At 37.9% G+C, this 27,358-nt stretch overlaps 3 protein-coding genes across 6 annotated transcripts; 1 reads left to right on the top strand and 2 right to left on the bottom strand.

The window, feature by feature from the left end:
- Window positions 1-221: 221 nt before the first annotated feature.
- LOC122665908 lies at window positions 222-13,219 on the bottom strand (the record flags this gene model as incomplete). Its single annotated transcript, XM_043862038.1, has 12 exons — window positions 222-458; window positions 575-684; window positions 1,024-1,189; window positions 1,562-1,666; window positions 1,868-1,906; window positions 2,047-2,136; window positions 2,498-2,569; window positions 2,664-2,882; window positions 3,198-3,211; window positions 3,723-3,834; window positions 4,969-5,175; window positions 13,196-13,219. Coding segments are annotated over 12 exons (1,245 nt in total), but the record flags the coding sequence as incomplete, so codon positions are not given.
- On the top strand, window positions 13,171-18,065 carry LOC122664412 (NAC domain-containing protein 45-like). Of its 3 annotated transcripts, none has more exons than XM_043860211.1 (6): window positions 13,171-13,379; window positions 14,557-14,834; window positions 15,754-16,095; window positions 16,188-16,628; window positions 16,983-17,058; window positions 17,152-18,065. In XM_043860211.1, the coding sequence occupies exons 1-6, from the start codon at window positions 13,223-13,225 to the stop codon at window positions 17,685-17,687; spliced, it is 1,830 nt and encodes a 609-aa protein (XP_043716146.1). In that variant the 5' UTR covers window positions 13,171-13,222; the 3' UTR covers window positions 17,688-18,065. The 3 variants fall into 3 exon arrangements, with proteins under 3 accessions (XP_043716146.1, XP_043716147.1, XP_043716148.1); XM_043860212.1 differs by having other exon boundaries at window positions 17,195-17,380; XM_043860213.1 differs by having other exon boundaries at window positions 17,144-17,260.
- Window positions 18,066-18,967: 902 nt separating this feature from the next.
- LOC122664413 (NAC domain-containing protein 45-like) lies at window positions 18,968-21,837 on the bottom strand. Of its 2 annotated transcripts, none has more exons than XM_043860214.1 (3): window positions 21,464-21,837; window positions 20,759-21,039; window positions 18,968-19,399 (listed from the first exon to the last, which is right to left on the bottom strand). In XM_043860214.1, the coding sequence occupies exons 1-3, from the start codon at window positions 21,618-21,620 to the stop codon at window positions 19,115-19,117; spliced, it is 723 nt and encodes a 240-aa protein (XP_043716149.1). In that variant the 5' UTR covers window positions 21,621-21,837; the 3' UTR covers window positions 18,968-19,114. The 2 variants fall into 2 exon arrangements, with proteins under 2 accessions (XP_043716149.1, XP_043716150.1); XM_043860215.1 differs by having other exon boundaries at window positions 20,762-21,039.
- Window positions 21,838-27,358: the final 5,521 nt, after the last annotated feature.

Here is a 27,358-nt window from a genome sequence, read left to right as displayed (position 1 = left end):
GGAAATTGAGTATTTTCCCAATTCACTGTGGGCGTCTGATGTGTAAGAATGATCCCTCAAATACAAAAGAATATTGATATCCCTTTCCTGAGCTCTAAGAAAAGATGTTTCTTTTCTATTTCTTTTGTGGTTTCATTTGGTATCTCAGATCTAGATTATCTTGAATCCCATGGCTTGGTCTATGGAGGTGATAATCCTTGACATTCAAGATTGATTTTAAATAAAAAAATCAACCCAAAAAAGCTTATACATTTTGTAGTAAACACCCTCAAGTAAGTACTAAAAAAATTAAGGATTATTTAAAATCAAGATAAAATAGAAATAAAAAACTAAAAAGAAGAACAAACACAACCCAAGATTATCATTTGGCTTCATTGACAAGGTACCATGATGGGGTCCATTGCTTCAGAGCTATCTCTGTTGCACATCTCAGGTCCAACAGTTACAATCTCTTCTTCCTGTATCCATTCTTGATAATTAATTACTATATGGAAGAAAGGATCTCATAATTGAGCATAAACGAAATCGAAAAAATTTTGTGGTTCATATTTGAATAGAAAAGAGGGAAACCAACCTTTGCAAGGTTCCTTAAGTATGTTGTTGTATAGTTTCCTGTAGGGAAGAAGGCTTCAAGAAGATCTGCTAATGCCAATTGAGGTTGGGAGATGGCACCATCAAACCAGTCTTCAATAACAAATTTTAACAAAAAACAGAACAAGTTAGGATTTAATATTCAAATCCGAAACTAACAATGAAATTTGCTATTTTTTGACAAAGATTTCCTAAACAGAGGATATCATATGAATCATGTAGATATCAAAAGCACATTATCTGTAGTCAAATGGATGCCTTAAGACTCTTTATCACACTACAGTTAAACAGGGGACCAATCAAGATGCTGATGATCCTAATTGTGGTTCAAGAACTAATCAAGTTTTTACTAAACAGTCTTTTTCTCCAATTGATACTGAAGCAATTTGTTCATTATCGATGAAATTTAGAATATAAATCAAACAGTCATACCGATGGCAGTGGAATTGTAGGTTCTTTTGTCATATCTCCACACACTTTGATTTGTAAGAAAAGCAAAACAAGACTGGTCATCGACATTAATGTTGCGAAGAAATGTTGCAAGATTGTATTGAGTTAGGTCATCAGCATAGGTTTCATCTATCACAACATCAAGTGTCTGAAAAGAAAAAGAGAAATCAGAAAACAATTTAGAAAAAAATGTGAGCCCTGATGAAGTTTAGCTTTCTTACTGCATATGATTCTAGCTCCAATAACAGTATGAGAAAAATCTCCTCACCCAAAAGAAAAACTGATAATCTTTTTAACAGATTTGTTGATCCACTGCTTCTGTTTAAAGAGGATGCATGCCACTTCACAGTCCTCTGTGATATAAATCTAGGATCCCTTATATCCCTTACAACCCAATTTCCACCCAAAGTAATTGGCCCAAAAAAAGTTCAAAACTAGATCCCTTATAAAAAGATTGAGGAGATCAATACTATTAAATAGATTTGAAAGGTTAGTTCCTACACATTCAGTCCAAACTTACACATAATATGGCATGGAAGTTCTCCAAGTCATCAGGAATTGAGATGTTATAAGTAATTTTGTTGATGGATTCATCAACATTCACCCCTCCTGCATCTTGCACATACTGCAAGCAGTGTTTTAATAAATGTAAGAGATAACTTGAAAACAAACAATGAGAATACATAACCTTCTTTTCAAACCATTTTTAAAAGGCCTGAATATGGCAACTTAATGAAATGTTTTGGTCATATTCAGATTACATGTCTCTCTGTCTTTTTGGAATGTTAAACAATTTTATAGAAATTTTGGAGATTAAATTTCATACCTTCATCTTGTATGCTTCATTTGTGAAATACCAAACACCCTGCAAGGTTTAATGAAATTTATATAGTGTTGAACTATCTTCATGGCATATATGACATTTCTCTCTCTCTCTTTTTTTTTTTTTTTTTTTCCCTCCATTATAACATGAGATGCTTGATGAAATTCCTGTGTGTGACTAACCTCACTATATTGAAGCCAAGCTACTACTGGTTTAAATGAGGATGTCTTGCTTGCTGCAGCTTTAGTTAAGCACATATAGTTCTGTTTCACCTGTAAAAGCATTTAGAGAGCACTCCAAGTTGCAAACTAATTGGAAGATTTAAACTCACAAGAAAGAGAACCAACCACCTACATAATTAATCCTCCTAGTACACCTTACCTGGCTTTACCTCAACATATATAATCTTATAGGTCAGTTTGCCATAAAACCTTTAAACATCTTGCAATTAAACAATAAGAAATTAAAGAATGATTTGTTGATGGGTTTAAAACAAAAGCCGGTCAAGAACATGAAACCAGTTCAAGCTGATCCATGTGGTATTTTTTGGTGAGGAAAAGGTAAATGGTGAATCTCAATCTCTATAATGACTGCCATGCATTTGCTATGATGCAGAGAATACTTTACACTTACTGTATCATAGACTTGATTAGCTCTAACTTCCATATTTGCGAAGACCCCTAAGTACTTGATCCACTCTGCTCTCTGAGAGATATAAATAACAACTTTGGTTGCTCAACTCAATGCATGATACTTATGTGTTAAAATAGAGAGGTATATAAGAGATGTTACATTTTACCTGGAGAGGGGTATCCTCAACAGAAGGTAAAAACATGGCAAATTGACAAGCTTGTTGTTGATCACTGTTGCTGATAAAATGTGCCGCAAATTGTGTAAGTTGTTGATCATCACTCTTATTTATAATTGCGATGTCTCCTTCGACACAATATTTCAATAAGCATTCGGAAGCCACAGAATCTGATGTTATGCCCTTTAAGTTCCCTAGCATACCTAGGAGCTGTTCAAATTTCAAATTCTGTAAACAAGAAAAGAGGGAAAAATTCTAGATTGGGCTAAGGGCCCAATTATAGTTCATGGGCTTCACTGATTTCATGAACTATCAATTAGAGAATCCTTTGTTCTTATGGGTTGAAATCAAAATTCTTATCATGAGATATCGGTTAATCAAGAATCTATTTACGGCGTAAGCGTTATCGAATAGAAATCTTTTAGGTGGCATCATATGCTTAGCTTAAGACAGTCCATGGAACTTGGATTGGAAGAAAAAGCCTCAGCATTACCATTTAAGAGAAGCTAGTAATTCAATCCTCACCTCAAAGAAAGATACTGAAAAGGAAAAGAGAGATTTAAGGGTTAGATGAATACACAATAATCCAAAACAGGAACTCAAATGTTGGTTTGGGTTGAGTTTGAGAGGTAAAATTAAAACAAAGACCCAATTGAGGTTGGGCTTGAATTGATACATTTTGGAAATGAATCCAAAACCCAAGCCCAATGGGCTGTGTGCACACAAAGGTCACATGTTACATGTAAAGAGAATTTGGGTCTGTTTGGTATAAAGTGTACCTTAATTTTGCCACATGGCCAATTTCTATTGGATCTGATATTTGATATGTGTGCACAGCACCTTGTGGTCTACCTATTCATAAAATTTTAGTCTCATCTGACCTACCATGTGGCAAAAGTAGAAGCTCATCCATGAAGTGTCACTTTCCAAACAGAAAGGATGAATTTATTATTCTTGCCAAAACTTACCCCATGCACTGAAACTCCCAAAACCAAACAATCCATTTAAAGTAATTAAAATTACTGGTTCATGGATATAAAAGAAGAATACCTGGAACGCCTGGGTAATCTTCTGTGTCGATTGAGTAATTGGATAAAGGTACCACGAAGGATTTGATTCTTTCCGTGCAGTATTTTGTCTTTGGGGCCATTTTAGAGTTGTTCTTCATGACAATAGTATTTCAGAAAAGAAATAACATTTAGTTTGTGTTTGGTAACAAGGATATAATTGAGTAGTGTAAATAAATCGGATCATGATCCAATCTAATCCTAACAATGGAATTTCAATCGTTCGACTCGGGAATCAAATACGGATATCAAATGTATCCAAAGCCAGATTTTGGGACTCCTGGGGGTGTCAGTGGGCCAGGTTTTTTAAAACCCTAGCTCAGCCCTAAGTTCTATTAACTCAGCCCAGGCCCAGCCCTGTCAGGCTCAGTCCAACCCTAATTGACTCAGATTGGGCTGGCTTGGGTCAGGTTGGCCGTCCTGAGTGATCTTGTTGGCCCCCTTATTTTGCCATTTCAGGGTCTGGCTAGCCCTGATTGATCCTGATTGTCCTTGTATTTTGACATTTATGTCCCTATATGCACTTAAAAAAAAATAGAGAAAATAAAGCATCACCAAGACCAATCATTCTTGAAAAAACCAAAAAGTGTTAAACCTAGTTATATTAAATCAAGAAAACATACCCCCATAAATAGAGAGTGTGAGACTGTGAGTGGTGTGGATGGATTAAAAAACATAAAATTACCAAAAGAAAACAAAAACAAAAAAAAACATAAACAGTGAGTGATTTGTATATATATTTATAATTTATTTATGGAGAAAAGTTCTCCGTGGAGGAGTGAACCGCCCACACCGAGAGACAGAGGGGGGAAAAATGACTGCCTCACCTCATGAAAGGTGGGAATCCTGACCCCATGATGCCAACGTGTACTCTCATTGAGCATTGAACACGTGCAGAGGCCACTCTCTCCCACAGAAAATGTCGACCCTCTATTTATATACAGTATACATAGGGTCGGTTGGTCGGCTGGGCCGGGCTCAACCCAAGACCTCAGCCCAGCCCGGCCTCAGGCCTGAAAATCCCAGCCCAGGCCTAGCCTACAGGCTGAAAAGCTCAGCCCAAACCTCTGTTCGAGCTCAGGGCGGTCACTCCGTTCATTTGGTGAGCATGATGGCCCTGATCCCCTAACAGATTAACTTTTATGAAGAAGAAGAAGAACAAGAAGGAGGAGGAGGACGAGGAGGAGAAGAAGAAAAAGAAGGAGGAGTAGAGAAGAGAGAGAGAGTACCTGAATAAGAAGATAGCTCTTGCCATCAACACTATTTTTGATGACTTTGAAGGTCTGCCCATAATATATACGGAAATACACAGCGTCTTCGACCCGTGAAATGTTGCCGACCGGCACCGTCGGTGCAGCTCCATGTACTAAATGAAGCCACAGAGAAACTGAGAATAGAAAAAAGTACACTTGCAGAGAAGAAGAAGAAGAAGAAGACATTGCGACGGAACAGGTAAACTATAAATTTGTTACTTACTATAAGGCCAAGCCAAAATTATTACCTATATAAACCTATGCTTGATGGGTGACATTGATCCGACCCGAACCAAATACTCCTATCCATCTAACAGGCAAAAGTCTGAAAGAGTAATGTAACCACTGTTTGACTTTATCATCTAATTCTTAAAATTTTAAATCTGGGTTTGGTGGATTGAATGTTATATGAAACGACCCAGAAACCCGACCCGAATTCGCTAGATGTAGAATGAGGGATGGTGGACTTTTGCAGGCTTTTTGAATTTTGTTTGTTTCAATTTATGGTGGGGTCAGTTCATTTGATGGTGGGAGGGGGGTGAATTATTTGATTTGATTGCAATTTTGTTAGTTTGTGTTTGGGGATTTATTCTTTTTTCTCCTTTCACGTTAAGGGGCAAGAAAAACATGCCCACCCGTGACCATGGCTTCTTGTCATTTTCCTTTTATCTCTTTGTAGATGATGGGTTGTGGTAGTGGTGGTGGTGGTGGTGGTGGAATTAATCCATGCTTGGTTTGTGCGATATGTACCCTCAAACCATGTGTGGTGCACTAGTGGTACTGTCTAACCCTAAATGGAAATCATCATCAATCTTCCATATTCAAGTATTTCATCTTCTAATTTTAGGTGACTTTTCGGCTCATTTAGTCCATATAGAATTCGAGTTAGGGCCGTCTTAACTAAGGGAGAAAGAACATTACCTAGAGCATGGGGTGCACTACCCCTGCGCCTATACACAGAGGCACTTGAAGTGTCTGTCACATTTCCATGGAAAGGCCGCAGAACTACTTAGGATTGTAACGATTATTTCATGCACCTTGTGTTTGGACACAGAGGCAGCACACCGCGTGTGCCCCAGGTAGCGTTCTCTTCCCCTTTAATTAATACTTGAAATCTCAACTAGGTTAAAGTTTAAGACCAGTCTACCAGTCCTGTGCATTCACGGAAGCACTGGCTTGAGGGGCAGCTACTAGCTTGCACGTGGGTGATCAATGAAATGAAACGCTCCTGTGAGGAGTTAGGATCGACACCGGTAACATGGTTTGGTGGGTGCATTGCGCAACAGCAGGTACAGTATCACGAGCACCAAGGCGTGCATTGCATGCGCACCACTCGTGAACATGATGGGCATTGGATGGGCAGTCATGCACGTATATTATTACTGTGTAGAGGATTGGTGGTCGAAACTTAATTAGCTATTAAAACTAAGGATATAAAAGGGTTAAAAATTTTATTTTTTTTGGATAGAAAATGAGTCAAATTGGGATTGAATATAATTCGAGCCTTGATTCTCTCCAATGACATTTAACCATCATAGTCGATCTCCCACCATCCATAAGGTGTGCCCACGGATGAGGGTAGATGATATATAGGGTTGACATTTATTTTACATATTTTTGTTATTAGTGTTTATACTCGTTCATTGCTATTATATGGATTACTTTGCCTCAACTAGAATTAAATAATTAAATTTTGAATATCAAACACTACTATAGAAACTTCAACTATGCAATGAATTTCTAAACTTCAATACTAAATCCATGTCTCATGTAAAAATAACCTAAAAAATCTAGGGGGCGCTGTTCTTTGTTTGGGAGCGCACGGTAGCGCAGGACGAGCGCAACACTTCAATCATTCAAGGGGTGGGGCAGTCATTTCGCCCACCCCCATGTGTCTGACAAAGAATATTTTTTCCAAAATCTAGGCTGTTTTATACCAACCATTGATTAGCAAGTGCAATCTGGTGTAAGTAGTCCATGTGGAAATGAGGGTAGTCTCCGTCAAACACACCCCTACGGGTCCTCACAAGCATCTTTAATCCGTTTTGCATGTTTCCAAATAGATGATTTCTTGTGCTGATAATTTGATAGATGAGAAAATTTCTGGATTAACAACATATTAAAATTAGGGAAGAAGAACACTGTCTTGTCATATGGTCTTTGCACCAGCTCAAGAGCCAATGAGGGGAGGCATAGGAGCATCGACTCGGCTAGGGGTTTTTCACTTTGTGGGGGGTGGGGCGTTCATTTCAGGGGATTATATTTGGGCATTGACTGCACGCGATTAGATAACATTCTTTTTCCCCAAACATATTTGCTCTCCTCTATAAAATATGGCTTACTATTTGTTTTTTTCCCCTTTATTTTAGTCAAATTTCTTCAAAAAAAAAAAAAAAAAAAAATCAACTTTCAAACAATATATTTTGGAACCATTTTGTAATATGAGCAAACAATAAACTAGGCTGCAAATTAACACAACTATAAGATGACATGGTTTACATCAATGATTTTCTATTGCTAATTTGTGTTAGCGATTATCAGTATAGATTTTGAGGTAATTAACAAGAAAATTTAAATAAAAATTGATTTCTAATCTTGGTATTATAGAACTTAAAAGGATTGCAATAGATACCAATTCATTGCTGACTAGGAAGAAGTAAAGAAGAGGGGAAAAGGGTGTTGGTGTCACAGTGAAGATTGTGATGAAGGGTTTGTGTTAGAGGCAAAGGAGGGGGTTGGCGTCAGGGGACCTGGTTAGCTTCCTTTCTTTCTTTCCTTATTTTCTTGTTCTGTAGATTCATATGAAAATTAGATACCATGATTTGAAGCTGTTCTTTGCATGTACACACCATGCATATATATAGCCCAAAAGTTAGGTTTTGGGATTGTTCCTTCCGGCCAATGATTTGTAAGGTTTATGAATACCCCAATCCCCCAAATCGGAAAAACAAAAACTTACCCTAAATGCTTCACACCTTTAAGCTTTACTAATTTAAGAAGTCTTATTACTCTGTTTATTTTAAATTTTGATTCTAGAGTTCCAACCTGCTTTGCTTGCCTCTTTCGTAAGCCAAAGCCACCATTCCATAGGCACTAACTAAAGCATTGTATTATCCTCTTCAAACTTGCTAGCTTAGCCCCCACAAATCAATTATTAAATTTGGATTTTGATCCAATAAGGGTACCATATGATGGATGGGAAATCTTCAAACATCAGATTGGAATAAATTAACACCCGTAACCATATTGTATTGATCCGATGGTTGACAATTAGCAGGATTCAGATCCTCTCCCGCGGGTACCTCTCCAACGCGCATCTGACGGCTAGGCTGGCATGATGAGCATCAAAGGCACCTGCACTGCACAGGAGAAGATCTGTTTCACAATTAGCATCACTATTATACGTAACCTAGAGACAGGAGAAACCCATTCAAAGACCCAAATTTATCTGATAGAAGTTTCTATGTGAGGTTAATTAATTATTTTTAATGGGAGTCTATGCATGAATCGGTTCGGTTTGTCACACATTGAGATAGGTCAACCCAATTCACTCTGGAACTGAGTTTAGAGTTGGGACAGTATTATATATACTTGTCTTAGATCCCTGCAGCCTTCGTCATATTTTTTTTCTCTTTATCCCACAAAAAATAGACTCGTAAAGTGATGAAAAACAGTGGAAGACTCAAGTCTTAACATAATCGACGATGTTATAACAAGGGATACAATAACCTAATCATCATCAACCTACGAAAGGTGAAAAGTACATCCAATCTCTAAATATAGATTTAGGTTTGTGTATGGTGTTAGGATTCTAATCTAGAACCCATGGATTCGATCTAACATCATCCACATCAGCACTAGTATTTTAGGGATTTTATTTATTTTTTAATTAGATTTGAATTCTTTTTTTCGTATTGGTTGAGAAGTATACCTCGAAAAGGGAAAAGGCACCCAAAGATGGATTGATCAAAAGGAAAAGTGTGGTGGGGGCAGAGAACAATTTGCAAACCTTCGAAAGGTTGGGGGACCACAACAAGCGATCCTCCTTCCACGTGGCATTGCATCACGTGTCAAAAGCTGGCCCCATCAAGAGACGATCAGGTCTATATCAATTCAATTCCTCGCCGAGTTTTCTCATATCAATCGACTTTCCTCATCCCACTTAACTGCATCTTACAGGGCAGTTAGGTGGCTGGGTTGAGAAAAGCCCAACACAAATCTAAACCAAACTTAGACCGGCTGGTTCAGGATACCAAGCCATAAATAGACCAATTCGAGCCACACATAAATGGTTCAAATAAACCGATTTGAATTGAACCACCCTGAGGTCATACCGTCCGATCCGAATCACTATCTATCCTGCCGGTCTATAATAAAAATGATTTATGATAAACTGTGACATTAATAAAGATTATGACGCTTGTAATGGACCCATATTTTAGGTTTAGTGGACATGTTAGGAAAATGTTAGGAAGAAAAGCTTTTTTGCTTCCTTGATGGACACAAAGGCTTCCCACCAAACCATTTTAATAATCTGACAGTTAGCAAACCTAATATAATTAATTGCTTATAATCATTTGATCAATCTTGGATTTTGAGCCCTAATTTGTTAATGGACTGCATTGGATGGCAAACCATGTGATCTCAAGTTTCAGCCTAATTTATATACTGCAAAATTGATAATAAAGAAAGAACAAATAAGCAAAAGATATGGGAAAAAGTGTGATTATCTCCTTGGTGGGGAATAGTTTTGTCAGTTAAATTAGTAGTGATTTCATGTGGGAATCACAGATTGTCTCTTCTTTTTAAGCAAAAAATATATATATTTTGTCTCATCAGCTTAAGAGAAGAACAAAAAGCCATGCATGGATCATAGTTAACAACCCTAAAAGCCATGCATGGATCATAATTAACAACCCTAAAAAACTTTATTTAGGATACCGATACTCGATCTAGGATCCGCCTGCAAGTATTGGTATTGATCTCCACGGATACCGATACGGTTCTACCAATCCGATATCGATACCTCATTCCTTGCTTTATGGTGCACTCATTTAAGCCTCTTACTCTAATAATTACCCCCTAAATTGTGGTGGAGCCTTGTTTTGTTTTGCCAAGCTTAACTAGGATGTGATGTGGCTTCAATTACCAATTAGCAAGAACCTAACCAATTAGACAAAAGTTGTTGGCTGATGGATATCCAATTAACTTAGGTTTTTAATTAAATATAATTATTTATAGTGATATATAATGATTCCTATTGAGGGTGTCTTCCACTAGGGTCCCCTCTTTTTCTTTCCTCTCCCCATGAAATGACTTCTCTCCCCCTATTGATTGAACTGATTGGCTCTCGCATGCCCACGTAGCCTCCACTGTTGGACAAGAATATTGGAAGATATAATTCTGATACCATTAGTGTTTTGGTAGAAAATCAATTTCATTACCAACAAATTAATTGACTATAGGCCTCACTCCATTTAATGTCTCTATGATAATTAGTAGTCCATTAGACACCTTATGGTCTTCAAGATTTCCCACTACAAGCCATGCTTAAGATAGCTTCTTTGAACCCTAATAATCATCTCTAGTCTCCCACCAACAGCCATGCTTTTTTGTTATTGTTCAAGCCAGTACCAGGTAGTTAAATTGGAATCCAAAAGTCCTTGCAGACAATGTGAAGGTCATTTTTTTGGAACCCACCGATAAGACCATTCCAAGAGGCTTATCTGTGAGAAAATTAATGCAATATACTGCAATGGCCCCAACCCATTGAATCACTTGTTTGAGTTTTGAACACACATGCATGGCAGCTCGGATACCCTTTTTTTCAGTGTTGGAGAGACTTCATCATGGCCACTGTTTTGACTGCTAAAATCATTTCCTTCTATTGCCCTTTTACCTTTTTCTTTTTCTACTTTTGGTAAATATGCCACCATTGCCCCTCACCACCATTGCCCCTTACCAATCAAGAACATCTCTCTCTCTTTCCACTTTTGGTAAATATGCCACCATTACACTCACCAACCAAGAACATCTCTCTCTCTCTCTCTCTCTCACCCATTCTGCATCACTTTCTTAAATTGAACTTGAAAACCAGTCCACAAAAAACTGACTCCTATGTAGCTTATTTGTTTTGTGCCCTAATTCGCTGTTACTCACAACTTGTAGGTATATGAAGCCAATATGACAAGCCTCAATGTTTCTCACTCTAGAACATTTCCTTTTGACTCCATTTTCTTGCAAGGGAAATTAAATGGAAGGGAAGTGAAATTTTCATATTTAAAAAAGGAATTTTTATAATCATTATCCCATGTGACAATATCACTAACTCTAAATCATTCCATATTTGGTTATTAAATTTTACTTTACTTTATCCAATTCCCTTTGGTTTAAAACGTAAAATAAATATTACATGTAAAATGTATCATTACTAAATATGGTAAGAAATTTAAGTACTTTATACAATCACATGGGGTAATGATTACAAAAGTTTCTTTTTTATGTTTGAAAAACTTCCCTTCTCTTCCCTTCCCTTTAATTCTCCTTGCAACCAAATGGAACCGTTGGTATGCACTTTTGTTTTGAACTGATAATATTGCAACAGAAAAGAAGAATTCAATCATGGACACCTTTGTACCCAAAATAACATATTTGTGATACTTTTTCCATCATTCATAGATCAAGTAGGCAAAATTCATATGTGAAATAGAGCAAGCCTAATGTATGAAGTCCATGAATGGGTTGATAGAGGGAGAATTGTATGCAACAAGTTTTATTAGATCCCCCTCCTATTCTTTCATAGAACAAAGGAGGTAGTTTTTCTTTACCGGAGGTATTCATTTACCTTGGGTGATGAAAACCATAGGATCGGTGTAATAATGAAGGAAGGGGTATTTCGGACATTCATCTTATTGGGAGAGTAATAGTGGTTGTAGATTGGGGGGGGGTGTTTCCTTCTATATAAAAGAATGAAAACCTTCTCTTGGGACAAATATTAATGGACCGAGTTTCTCTTCCCCCACGGTGAAAAGAGAACCTCATAAGCCATGAAATCTGAGCCTACTTCGATCCCATACGATAAAGAGTTTGAGTTTAATGATGAAACTGACCCTACAAGAGTTCAATCATGGGATCAATGTACATCACGGTGGATGTAGAGAATATCTATTCATTCTTTGTGAGGAGAAACTTTCTTGATCTAATATTATTTAATTGTTTTGTCCTTGTAGGATGTACCCAGTGCACGAGGCTCCCACCGATCATAACGTATGCAACTTTACCCTTGCTTTCACATAGAGACTGTTTTCAAACTCGAACCCGTGACCATTTGGATACTTCAAATATGAGTGATACATGTGTTTGATTATTCATTTAAACCAAGAAGAACACAAGAAATGGAATATTTGCGGCTAAGTCTGTTTAAATTGGTTTTATTCTGAAACGAATTAACCTGATTAACTTTATCAACAATTAACCTGATTAACTTCTTTTTCTTTTTTGTTCCATTCTCGTTGATAACCATAAAAACGGTCAACAATGGTAACGTGCTCATTAGTGGAAAGAAGATAAACCAATAAAAAGTCGGCGATGTTTTGAAGGGAAGTATCAGAGTGTGAAAACGATTCTCTCTCATTCCTCATAACGCCGCCGCCAAAATTAGCCACGTCGGATATTAACTAGTTTTCTTCAAAAGGTAGTAATTAATGATTCGAATCACATATTGACACGTAGGCTCCATGTCCTAAAAGATGACAAGAAGCGAAGCCTGGGATCATTTGGCCAGAGAGAGAGAGAGAGAGAGAGAGAGAGAGAGAGAGAGAGAGAGAGCTTGAAGGGAACGATAACGAGCATCAAAACAAAATGCAAACCAAGAAGAGAAGATAAAGAGAAGGGTGGGCGGTGGTGGGTGGTTTCTCCTCTTTTTGTCTTCTTATAAAAGCTCAAGCAGTCTCCCAATCCCATCCCCTCTCCACAATCCTCTCATATCATCATTTGGACCTTCTTCTATCCAGGTCTCTCTCTCTCTCTCTCTCTCACATATTAGAATTCTTGGGCCTTGTTTGTTCTTTCTTTCTCTCTCTGTATCTCAATCATAATAGATTCCATGGGTTCTCTCTCTCTCTCTCTCATCTTTTACTAATAGGGTTTGATGATGGACTGTTGTTTCAGGTTTTATTATTTTCAAGTTTGAAAGATCAGAAGAAGAAGAAGAAGAAGAAGGTCCAAAGAAATGGCACCAGTAAGTCTTCCTCCTGGTTTCCGGTTCCACCCTACCGATGAGGAACTCGTCGCTTACTATCTCAAAAGAAAGATTAATGGCCGTAAGATTGAGCTCGAGATCATTCCTGAAGTTGATCTCTACAAGTGTGAGCCTTGGGATCTACCAGGTATCATCTTCATAAAACTCTAATTTCATTTTTTGGTTTAGGGTCGGTGTTTTTATGTTATACAGTTAATCCTTAACCACAACAGTATTTATTTTATCCTAACCACCCCAAGTAACAGTACTGCCAACCTAAACTTATTAAATTCTCTTAATTTGTACTTAAATTGGTATACTTCAAATTTTTAAGGAGATGAACATGGAGTGTTCAACTTCAATCCGAGCGCAGATCATGTCCTTGTACAAGTACCGTCCAAGGTCCAAGGCCCTCCAAGGTCAATCACATGAAATCCATTGTAGGATGCACAAAAGGAGTGGATTCCATGTGACTGGCCCTAGAGGGCCTTGGACGGTACTTGTACGAGGACATGATCCGATCTCGTTCAACCCATGTAATGAAAATAGATTGGATATTCATGAAGGGGGTTTTACTTTCTATTTTTGAGATCATCATTTGAAGGTGAATGGAGAAAAGGAATTTCTATCCTCTCAAGTGCGGTGCACTACCCAATGTATCTTTAAAGTGCATCGGACGACGCACCTCATTTGTGCATTGGATTTTTATCCACCCAAGTGCAGTGACTACCGTCTGATACACTTTAAAGGTGCACTGGGCAGTATACCGTAGGATGAAAATCCAAAAAAAAGAGGATAGAAACTTTAAATAAATAATAAAATAATTGCTTTGCTTGCCTGCAAAAGAGAATTCAATTATTCTATTTGATCACAAACTACATAGATTTCATCATAGTTTCCTTGATTTGAAAACTTTGCTTATGTTCAATGTTCCACAAGTAAGTATTAGAAAGGAAATTAATTTACTTGAGAGATTTGATCATATGATAAAGATTTCCTTCCATCTTTTCCTTTTTAATAAAAGAAGTATAAAAATTAAGTGGGTCCAGCAAGGAAAATTAGAGATGAAAAGAGATAGAAGAAGAAGCAAGTCAAAAGGCAAAGGGATAAAAGGTTGCATGGTCTCCAAGAGATATATGATCAGTCCAGTTCCACGCAACGTTATGCTTTTCTGTTCCAAGTACATATATATATCTATGGATGGACCCACAAATCATACATAAATGAGTTAACTCGGTTTCTCATGCACTATGTATATAACAAATGAGTTAGGTTGACTCATTGTGGTTTTCCTAACCAAGTTTGATTATTTGGGATTTGTGCAGAGAAATCATTCTTACCAAGCAAAGATCTAGAGTGGTACTTTTTTAGCCCTCGAGATCGAAAATACCCAAATGGGTCAAGGACTAACAGAGCTACTCGAGCTGGGTATTGGAAAGCAACAGGGAAGGACCGTAAGGTGAACTCACAGATGCGGGCTGTTGGAATGAAGAAAACCTTAGTCTACTACAGAGGAAGGGCACCTCATGGTGGTCGAACTGATTGGGTCATGCATGAATACAGGCTTGATGAGAGAGAATGCGAAACTGCCACTGGCTTGCAGGTGCAGTCTCTTATATTACTACGTACTTAACCCTAATTCGATCTTTTTTATTGTTATTGTTTCACTCTATCTGATTTATTAGCAATTATTAGCATATAAATCTTGAAAATTTTCTCCTCCATAGGAATTATATCCTAATACCCCTACAGTAGGGGAAACCCTAATCTGGCCCAACATACATTAAGGGTTGCATGGTCCAATAAGGACCAATTAACCAACACTGTTGAAATACAACCTAAAAGATGGACAAATGATTCAGACACATTCAAATGGAATGGGAAGCTTGAACTATTATTATGGGTGTAAAGTACTGAACTCACATACAAGGATTCTCACACAGGTTTTTGTATAAGAATGACCCAATAAGGGTGCATTGATTTCGGGTCGGTTCGGTTTGGTTTCAATTTTTCATGGGTTCGGTCTTGGTTTACCATATAAATATATTTTCAAGAATAGGAATAAATGTGTTTTTTTTTTTTTTTAAATGAATTTTCGGGTAGTATTGTTTTCTTATCAGGTTATATTTGTTTGGGTTCGGTTCCGGTTTTATAAGATTAGTTTGGTGTTTTATCAGTTTCGTTGCGATCCAGTTTGGGTTAGATGTCGCAATCTGAAACATGATACAATAAGCTCATATTGGTTTCGATCCGGGCCAGTTTTATAAGATTAGTTTGGTGTTTTATCAGTTTCGTTGCGATCCAGTTTGGGTTAGATGTCGCAATCTGAAACATGATACAATAAGTTCATATTGGTTTCGGTCCGGACCGGTTTGGGTTGGTTTAGTTCGGTTTCATTGGTTTGGGCCAACTTTTGACACCCCTACTTACCATTCATCTTTATTTAATCTCTCTAAAATGTATTCTCTTGCTAGATTCAAACTCTAGATAACCAAATGAATCTGTTATTTGAGATCTTTCAGGATGCTTATGCGCTATGTCGAATATTCAAGAAAACTGCTCCTGGACCTAAGATGGCAGAGCAATATGGCAACCAATATGTTAACAGTTACCAAATGTTGCCTTCCAATCCCTCATCCTTTCTAGAACTATCTCCTGAGCAAAGAGGAGATGATATAGAAAGCTCTTGCTATCCTTTCCAATCAAATACATACTCACCAGACACCATTCAAGGATCTTCATATCAAGAGAACAATTGTCCAACAGATGGGAAATGGATGCAATACTTAACAGATGAGGCATTTGGCTCCACAAATCCAGCCTTCCAAAACCACTCCAATACTATTTCCTACCTTACACCTAAGGTAAAATTATATCACAAGAGTGTAGAATTTGCAATCTTTTTCAACTTATATTTAATTTGCTTTTAATAGAAAGAAACCCAATGTGTTTGTAGGTTGACATTGCACTAGAGTGTCCAAGGTTGCAACATCACCTCTCATTGCCTCCATTAGAAGTGGAGGACTTTTCTCAAGTTGAACTCACTGACTCAAAGCTGTTACCCCAAGTGGGTTCCTTCTGTAATAACACAAATGAACCAGACATATTGCAGGAAATCCTTTCTGTTGCTTGTTCTTCTCAAGAGCTCATGAATGAATCCAAATGTCAGGTCACATGGCCAGGAAACTATGCTAGTTTCCATGAATTTGCTTCTCTAGCTGATCAAATGGAAAGAATGGAGGAAACACAACATTATAAAGCTAATGAAATGGGTTCCTCAAGGACTAATAATGAGAAATCATGGGGAGTAGCTCAGTCTTCAAGGTTTATAGACATTGGGGACTTGGAGGAAGATTTCAAGACTGAGAGGGTAATATGCAACAAAGATTTAGAGAAGGTAATATGCAATTTTTAATTCCTTATCCTAATACTTCTATTCAAAGGAAAAGTTGTAGGAGAATCAAATGTCTGCCACTTCAAGAACCACTAATATAGAGTTGCACAAGAATTTGCAACATTTTCTATTAAGGAATATTGCTTTTTATCTGATTCTTGGATTGCAACCCATCCAAATTGTATTTCTGCTTCCCTTCTAAGAGATGGAATGGATGTAAATGCTGAATGGTTTTGAGTTAGTATTATTGGATTGTCCAACTACTAAAGAAAAATGCAAACAAATAATCAAGTTGAGACTTGACTAAATTTTTAATAGATTTTTTTTCCCTTTAATCTAATTCTTGTATTGAAGCAGAGGATGATGGACAAACAGAAGACTGTGCCCATAGAGAATGCATCAAATTTCCAAAGGGAGGAGTCTAGCATCAAGGGTATGTTCTTAATTACCATTAATCATTCTTAGTTCTAAATTACTTCTTCCCTTGTAATTAGTTCAATTAATTGAGGAAAAGTTAGCTTTTCAGGTTTAAACATTGGCAATGACAAGTTCAACAACTTCAGTGACAGTGAGACAAGTGAATTGCAATTTATCAGCAACAACCCAAATATGATTTTCACTCAAGATGACATGGAAAATCTTCCAAGTACCCCCACTTTTGAAGTATATGAGAAAGTTGAAGTTAACCATGGGATGTTCATTTCGAACCGTCAAGTAGCAGAGACATTCTTCCATCGCATTGAGCCATCAAAGATTGTTCAGGTTCATCTGAATCCAGTGACGACACACAACTTCCCCAAGCTGAAATCAGATACATCATCAAGACCTCAAAAGGGCTCTTTCTTTAGCAAGTTTAAAGATAATTTTAGGGGGATCAGGAGCTCCATGAAGGGATGGAGTGGATGGAGCCAAATCAATGATACAAAGAATGCATTTATCCATATAGTTGCACTTATGTTGACATCCTGCTCCTATCTTGGAGACCATTTGGAGAAAATGGTATTAAAAGATGAATTCTCCACTAATGGCCAAGCCATGGTAGAGAGAAGAGAGATGCACTGATCTGCTCCCCTAGTCATCAACAAGAAAAAAATCAGAAGAGTTAAATGGAGTGATAGAAAGAATAATGTTTGGTTTGCTAATTCTAGAGTTGGAAGCATTTCTAGTGTGCTTCTCCACATGAAATGGCCATTACTCACCATTGTTTTGGCTGTCTATGCCTTAGGGTTCCATCATATGAGGCTTTGAGATTAACATTGTAATTTGATTCTGTACCAATAGTACAATAGAGGAAGGGCACTAGCTAGTTAGCTTCTTAACATGGGGAGTCTATACATGCTAATGAGCTTGTAGCATTTGTTGGCATTAATTAACATTTTTAACAGGGGGATTCTTTACTCGCTAATTATATTGTAATATTTAATGGATTAGTAAAAAGATTGATTTAAATGTCTAAAATTCCTGAAAATGTCAGTTGCAGATTTATGTGGAAATGCTGTTCTATTTTTTGTTCTATTTTTTTTTTTTTATCAATGCATCAAATATATAGAGCGAAAAAGAAGGAATATATAAAGAAGGGCCACACAACAGCCCAAACCCAATAGGAAATGACCTATTGGCTACTAATCATAACTAACACAGCTAGCCCAAAAGAATAGCATTCACCCCCCCCCCCCCCATTTATCAATAAGGCAATAGTTTCGAGGAAATCTCTTCCCCCTCAAGGTGATGGAGTGAAAATGATTTCTCACATTAGTAGTGATATCTCGAGCAATGGAAAGTTTGGTCCGCACTTTGTTCCGGAACATCCTGAAATTTCTCTCCATCCACAAGTGAGCTCACCTTACCAATACTTCCCACGTGGTCACCTCCAAACTCCCTAGCAACCCACTCAGCTTCCACCATAACATCTGAGGTCGGGGTTGCAGAAGAGCAACCCACACAAGTGTTCTATTTTATATTTGTTGTGCATGTGGTTAATTAAGTCTGTAGTTTCAACTTGGCTCAATCTCAAAGCCTTATCTCTGTTACCAAGTTTTGCTGTATTGAGAATTTAGTTTCACATTGGCTACTAACTAGCCTACAACCCCCTTATACACCTGGGAGTCCCTCTATCTACCAGTGGTAGAACTTTGACATGAAAACTTTACATGGTATTAGAGTAGGGATCCATCAGCGGAGATCGCATTGTTCTCTCTTATAGGGAAGTGGTAATATAGTAATCAGAGATTGGAAAGATGAGCAGAAGTAGAATTTCTTACATCATTATTCCACATTACACCCAAACAACCTCACATAAGAAAGAGAAAATCCAAACCCAAATATCAGATTATCAGATTGACTTGCCATAAAACTGCCAGTCATAACCTCTCATGGAGGAAATACATACAATTAAACAGTAAGAAAAATTTACAGTTTATCTGTTATTACAACAAAATTATATCCAATTATGTTATTCTGATTGCCACCCATTACCCAATACACTCACATTAATTTGAGAATCCAACACATGATGCATCTTCACTACCTACATTGGAGTTAGAAGAACACCAAGCATCTTCAGTGATGAACTGCATCCATGCATCATCTTTATCTACTTCATCTTCAACATATGATGATGATGATCCAATTGGCACATCTGGTGACATAGTTTCATAATCATTGATTATCCCTTGAGAATTCTCCACCAGTGATAGAGTACTGCTTGGTCCTTGCTCTTCAATTTCACCACATATACCGTTCTTCTTGAATACGCGACACAATGCGTAAGTATCCTGAGATGAAACATTTATATATAGTCAGTCAGTCCATTCGTTAACATATATGTACAAAAAGGTCGTACCCAGTACACAAAGCTCTCGCGGTTTAGCACGGTCTGGGGAGGGGGAGGGGATAATGAATTGAAGGCTAATTGATGAACCAAATAAAGGGAAAGCTGAATCTTAATGTTTTCATGATTGGATATTTTTGAGAATAAAGTGTTTGATAGAAGGACCAGAAGGGTAATTTAGGAATAAAAAAAAAAAGCTGCCGACAACATGAAAGTGATATATTGGTGAAGTTTGCTTTAGCTTAGTCTACTTCAGTTTCTTCTTATTTAAATACAAAGGTTAGGTTTGTGTCATATAGGATGGGATGAAACTTTTGTCTTATTAGAATAACCAAAGTAAAGCTGGTCTCTGTCTCTTAAGGATCTCTCCCCCTTAAGTAATATGAGTAGTACTGCAAGTAAAGAATATCTAACTAGGGATTTGTCTATTCAAGTTTAAGAATAAAAGAGCAGCAAAGAAAAGAGAAAGACTAAAGCTTCTGTTTACTTTCCATGCACGTCATGGGTAAACCACGTTCACTATCATCCCCTCCCTTCCACCACCACCACCACCACCACCACCATCATCCCTAGTTGTTCTTTGGCTCTTGCTGTTAATTAGCAGCATTAAAGCTAGCATCTGTCTCTGTTTGATTGGTGGTGTTAACATGTAAAGGGCCTCTTTAACTTGGTCATTGTCACCTCATTCAACAACATCTAAGCTTGCTTTTGGGTTTATACCAACCAAAGAGACAGAAGTAGGATACTGATGCTCAGTCACTTTGAATATGCCCTAGATTTAGGGTTTGGAAATGACAAAAAACAAATAATCAAGTTAATAGTTATCAAGGCGTCGCCATGGCATCCAGGCTCTTTGGTCATCCTGGACGCTTTGGGTGCCTTGACGCCATGACGGTGTCACCTTGATTTTTTACCCTTTAAAACGTCATGATTGCCTTCCTGCTTTGACAACTATATCAAACACAACAATAAAGATGATGATGATGATGATGATGATGATAATGATGGCAATGAGGATAATCTATTGTGGAGTGGTTGTGTCAAAACCTTCTGTTTAAGCGGCCTTAATCAACGATTTGATCTTGATTTGATAGCTGTGAGGTGTGTAAGGATCATTAACTCCTCATTCATTGCTAGAATAGCCAAGCTATCAACTTAGCAATTAATAGCTTGTGGTCCTTGCATTAATTCCAAAATCACCAATCAAGATCAAATAGCTGTTAATTAAGCTCACTTAATCAAAAATTTTGGTAGAATTTTCCCAAATTTGTGATTTTACTAATCAACATTATAATACACGAACAACCTGAATTCCCATGGTGTCTTCACATTCTTTGTCATCCAGACGATATTCATGCATCACCCAACCTGTTCTTATCCCTTGAGGAGCTCTACCTCTGTAATAAACCAATGTTTTCTTCATTCCAATAGCTCGATTCTGATAAGTAACCCTTCGATCCTTCCCTGTCGATTTCCAGTATCCAGCTCGAGTTGCTCGATTCGTCCTGAATCCATTCGGATACTTTCGATCCCGTGGTCCGAAAAAATACCATTCTGGATCTCTACTTGGTAAGAATGACTTATCTATTTTGTCATGAGAAAATCAAAAATCAAAAATCAAAAATCAAAAATCAGAATGAAATGAAAATGGAATGTATCAGACTGAGATCATGTCCATAACAATAATGGAAACAAAAAGAACTGAATAGAAGAATGAAAAAAGGGATACGAATAACAATTGTGTCACTTATTCATTTATATGAAAAGAGTAAATTTAAGGCCGTGTTTGGTATGCATCTAGGAATGCATTTTAAGTCGATTTCGCATTCTCAAACCACAAAAACAACTATTTTTATCATCCGAGAATGCAAAATTGACCTAGAATGCATACCAAATGCTGCCTAAATGAACAAAGATCAAACAAACTTGGAAAAAATGATCTTCAAGAGCTAAAAATAGAGATACAATTAAATGAAAATGAAGACAGATCAAAATAAATTAACAAAACCTGCTAACTCCCAAGGCTCGCATTTGTAAAGATCGATTTCAGGAATTATGTCGAGTTCAATTTTGAGACCATGAACTTTCCTCTTGAGATAATAATTCACAAGCTCTTCATCAGTTGGATGGAACCTAAAACCAGGAGGTAATCCTACTGGTGCCATTCTTTTTCTTTTCTCTCCTTCACGCTTCACTCTTCTCTCTTCTCTCTATTCTAGCAGTAGTGAACCCTTTTCTTATACCATCATCTTCATCATCACTTATAAAAGGATTCAAAGTCCCTTGTCTTTGAGTCATCTCACTTTCTCTTTTACAGATTCTCAGACAAACGTTCCCTGCAAGCCCATCCTCTCTCTTACCATACCAATCCTTCTCTTCCAAGCTCTTCTCTTAAATAGTTAATTACCAACCCGAGAGAGAGAGAGAGAGAGAGAGAGAGATTAAAATCACTAACAGGCTGGTAAAGAGAAAGTCGTGAAGGAGAAGAGAAGAGTTGGTTGGTTGAAGGATTTCCTTTACCTCTTTCTATCTTCTTCTTTATCTTTTTATCCTGACCTTTTTAGGTCATAATTACTAACCAAAATCATCATCGTTTGGTAATTCTTTTTCTTCAGATATTAAAGATAGGATTTGGCCGAGAGACAAAAGCTGTTTTACAGTCTTCTTTGATCTCCCAATCCAATTTACAGAGAAGACTTTGACAGATTTTGATTCTTAGAAATGTTGAATCTTCTTACCTTTCTACTATGTCTTTGTATGAGAAGGGTAGACAAAAATTAAAAAAAAAAAGAGGTTAATATGTAACTGTGTATAATCTCTCTCTATCAGTATGCTGTAAAATAGAACCCTAAAAATTGGATTCGGGGAAAAAAAAGTAAAGATTTTCTTAAAATATATGATTTTTTCCTAATTTTTTGATTACCCATAAGAAAATGGGAACAATGATGAAAAATAAAAATCAAACATGAATAATGGGCGCTTTGGTATGATCCATTTTCGTTTAACTTTCAAATTGATTTCATGAAAATTCAACAAATAGAATTTTGGTTAAGAAATTGAAATGGAACGCCACCCCGTTGTGTGCTGTGGCGTGTACCTGAATCCAGACACAATTGGGTGTGAAATGATCGACACACCCCCACCCTTCCATGGAGAGGGGCGGCGGTCATTTCGTGCCCAACGGCTATCTCTGGGCATAGGTACATGCCATAACACACGACTGAGTGGCATTTTTTTTCCCATAAAACTTTTACAATTCGTGATAGTAAAATAATACCATCCCTCTTATAAAAAGAACTTTTAAGAAACAGCAAAATAAAAACCGCTGCTAATTGAGATATTCAATAATAAAATGAAATTGATTATAATACTAAAATACTTTCTAATAGTGGTATTTGTTTTTTTATAACCACTGCTAAACTAATCCATAATTACCATTGTCTTCATGAGACATTTCAGCTTGCTTTTGGGTTTAATTATGTCAAGCAAAGAGCCAGAAGTACGATACTGATACTCACTTTGAAAGATAATTTGAAAGGTCTCTCAGTAATGGATTGGTTGAATTGATCGGATTGGTCTTGATGATGATGATGACAACGATGATGGCAATGACGATGATGACAATGACAGAAATAAAGATAATCTATTTCTAATCATCATCAATCATTATTCATCACCCCCATTGTCATCATTATCAACATCATCATCATTTTGCTCTTGTAGTCGTCATTCTAATACACCGACAACCTGAATTCCCATGGTGTCTTCACATTTTTTGTTATCCAGGCGAGAATGATTTATCTGTTTGACATGAGCAAATCAAGAATCAAGAATCAAGAATCAGAAATGAAATAACAACTCGGAATTGGTTTCAGAGGGGATTTCGATCTACATCAGATTCAAATCGGTTCAAGAATCGAGAATCTAAGCTATTTTATGGTAAAATTTGAATCAAATCAGTTCAGGAATGAATTTATTCAATTCAAATAAGATTTTGGCCAATCTGATTCCAATTCAGGAAACAATTATTAGAAGCAGTGGAAATCAGGTTCAATGTCAACCGATTCACCCATCCGATTCACAATTTTTAAAACCATGATCCTAAATGGAAGAATGAAAAAGGGAAAAGAATAACAACCGTCTCACTTGTTCATCTATATATATGGAACTGTCATCCCCTTCTGATTATAAAGATCCGTGGGAAAGAAGTAACATGGTCTCCTTGTAAATTTAAATGAATAAAGACTTTAAAAAAAAACTTGACAAAAATGATCTTCGAAAACTAAAACAAGTATACAATTAAATTAAAATGAACAAAGATCAAACAAACTTAGAAAATCTAATCTTTGAAAACTAGAGAGCGAGAGAGAGAGAGAGAGAGAGAGAGATGGCAACCCTTACCACCATTGACCATGTATTGTATCCCCAACCCTTCTCTTAAACCGTTACCCACTCTCCCATTTATTGTATCTCCAATTTATGGGCACATCGCATGGATCCGGCTCCTCTACTTTCAAGGCGGGCAGTATTTTCGTGTGTCCAACTTTGCCTAGCATACAAGGTGGGCGCAAAGTACCACCTTACCCCCGCTCGGACAGGACGCTTGGACAGAGGCAAGGCGATATTTTCCACCGCCTTGAAAGTAGAGAAGTCTCTTCCCACATCGCACTACATGAATTAGTTGGGTTTCTAATTTCTAACTTGTCTAGAGTTTATTAGATTACTTTACTAGTTTGTTTTTTGTTTTTTGTTTTTTTTTTTTTTTTTTTTTTTTTTTTGGGGGGGGGGGGGGGGGGGGGGGGGGGGGAAATACTAGTTTTTAGGTTGTCGGTCTTCATAATAACTAACTTATTTACCTACCGAGCCAGAAAGCCCATGATGAAGTCCAGCTCGCAAGTCAGCCAGCCCCATTTCCCATCTTTCATGCCCCTAGTGGTGGTTGACTCAGCCCTCTATAAGGGTTCTCATATCTTTGGCCAGAAAAGTCTCTTGTGCTTGACCGAATTGCCTTGTGAGGAGGAAGAATTAATAACTTTAAGAGTTGCCTTTCTGAATTTGGAAAGTCCAGCAAGGAAATGATCTCCAATCATTTTGAATTTTGAGCGGCAATTTTGAATTATGAATTGAGCTCGTCTACTAACCATTTGATCGATATAGAATCCAACATGGTGGTCTGGGAGTTGAGTGTAGCACAATGGCCGCTCAACCCTAGGCTACAAAGGATCTGAATACCGTCCCTCAAAGGTAGGGTTAAGCCCCCATGGAAATCACCTCTTCTAAGGGTTAACCTCCTCCTAGAGGTATGTATAGTGATTAATGACCGATGGAGATGCAACAGGGCAGCGGAGACACGAGTTATAATGGCGAAAAGGGGGAGGACAAGGAGAGAGAGTTGGTAGGTTTCACAGTTTGATTGCAGAGGAGAGAAGGGGCACGGGGGGTTTGAGTGATGGTCGGGGCTCAGAGCGGGCACGACAGGGGGTTGGAGGATCAGTGATGGGGAGGTGTTGTCATGCAAGGGGTGTAGGCACAGGGTTGGTGGGGGCGCAGGCGTGGGGTGGGTCTTAGGAAAGGTGCAAGGGGTTCCAATGGTGGTTGGGGATGGGAATGGGTTGTCGTGCAGGAAGATGGGTTGAGGGTCTAGATCTTGGTGGGGATGGCGATGACCGGGGCGGAGGCAGGGGCACATGCAAGGGGTAGGGAGGGGGTGGGGAGCGGCATGACAAAAGGGCCAAGAGGTGGGGTTGGGTTGGGTTGGTGGTGGTGGCGATGGTGGGGGTGGGAGTGGATGGCATCGTAGGTGGTAGGGGTGAGCTGAGGGTTTTTCTTGTTTAATAAAACTGGGACAAGAGTTCTTTGTGGGAGAGAGTGGCCCCTGCACACATAGGGGGCCAATGGGAGCACATGCGGCGGCATCAATATATAGGACAGTCATTAGCGCCTTTTATGGGGGTCAAGCAATCATTCCCCCCCCCCCCCTCCCCAAAAAAAAATGTTTGTGGGCATAGGGGATACACTCCTCCATAAAGAATATTTATCCATAAAATAATTATGGGAAAAGGCACACTACCCGGTGGTGCGTTGTGGCATTTACCTATGTCCAGACATAGTCGGGCGCAAAATGACTTCTCCGCCCCCATGGAAAGGCAGGGGTGTGTCAATCATTTCACACCTAGCTGTGTCTAGGCGCAGGTATACACCACATCGCATGATCGACCAGGTGGCGTTCTTTCTCCCAACACTTATATTTTGTTATGATAATATAAGGAAAAGGACCCGGTCATGTGCTATGGCGTGTACCTTTCCATGGGGATGGGGCAGTCATTTTGCACCCGATTGTCTTGGCGCAGGTACACACCACAGCACATGACCAGGTGGCATTCTTTCTCTGGATAGTATAATACGAAACCTCTTGTCGAAAGAAATTTTAACATCAGCAAAATAAAAACCACGGCCAATAGTTAATGCAGGCTGTGCATAAAAACTTCTGTCTTAATTATAATAGTAAAATACTTTTTAATAATGGCAGTTTATTTTTTAATTACCACTACTAAACTAATCAATAATTACCATTGTTTTAACGAGACATTTAAGCTTGCTTTTCGATTTATGTCAAACAAAGAAACAGATCAATAGTAGGATGGATACTGATGCTCATGACTTCGGATTTGGAAGGTCTCTCTCTCTCTCTCTGCAACGGATTTGTTGAAATGGTCTTGATGATGATGACGATGATGACGATGATGATGGATATGACAATGAAGGCGTTAAGGATAATCTATCTATTTAAGCGGCCTTAAGTAACCCATTTGATCTAAATTTGATAGATGTGAGGCGTAAGGATCATTAAAACACCTCATTCATTGCAAGAATTGCCGAGAGAGATATATCACCCTCAACTCATGAAGAGCAACTAATTGCTTGTGGGCTTCCTTGCTTTAATTCCAAAAATCACCTATCAAGATCAAATAGCTGTTAATTAAGCTCACTTAATCAAAATTTTGGTGGAATTTTCCCACATTAAGATATTTCTAATCATCCATCAACGTCATATTCTCATCATAGCCATCATCATCATCAACAACATCATCATCATTTTTGCGATGCTCTTTTAGTAATCTCATCCATTCAAATACACGAATTGAACAACCTGAATTCATCATTTCTTCTATGGTGTCTTCGCATCCTTTGTCATCCATCACTCGACTGACTTATCTGTTTGACATGAGAAAATCAACAATTTAGAATAAGAATAAAATAAAAACTTGGAATCGGAACGGAATTGGTTAGAGAGTATTTCGATTCAAATTTGATCCAAATCGGTTTTGGAATCAGGATTCTAAGCTATTTTATGACTAAAATCGAATCAATTCAAGAATCAAGAAAATAACCATGAATCAATCCAACTAAAGATGGATTATAAAGAAAATTACTAGATTTCGACAAATTAAGAGCAGTGAAAATCGAATTGACCGATTCACCTTCTCGATTTTAAAAACCATGATCCTCAAATGGACGAAGAATGAAAAGAATAACAACCGTCTGTCTCACTTGTTCATCTATATAGAACTCTCATCACCTTCTGATCATAAAAATCCGGGGGGCCGGGGAAAAAACTCAGAATAAAGATCAAACAAATTTGGTGATAATGATCTTCGAAAGCTAAAACAATATATAGAATTTGGTTGATATATATAGGTGGATATTATATTACCTATCGAGTCAGCAAGCCCATAATGAAGTCCAGCCCACATGCCACCTCAGCCAGCCCCATTCCTCATCTTCCATGCCCCTAGTGGAGGCTGATTCAGCCCTCTAGATCGAAGGTTCCCAAATCCTTAATTTGCCAGAAAAATCTCTTGTCCTTAGCCGAGTTGCCTTGAGGAAGATGAGTTACTACTAA

This window comes from Telopea speciosissima, chromosome 6, assembly GCF_018873765.1.
Source record: "Telopea speciosissima isolate NSW1024214 ecotype Mountain lineage chromosome 6, Tspe_v1, whole genome shotgun sequence".
NCBI classification, from domain to species: domain Eukaryota; kingdom Viridiplantae; phylum Streptophyta; class Magnoliopsida; order Proteales; family Proteaceae; genus Telopea; species Telopea speciosissima.
This window is presented reverse-complemented; position numbering and strand designations above follow the sequence as displayed.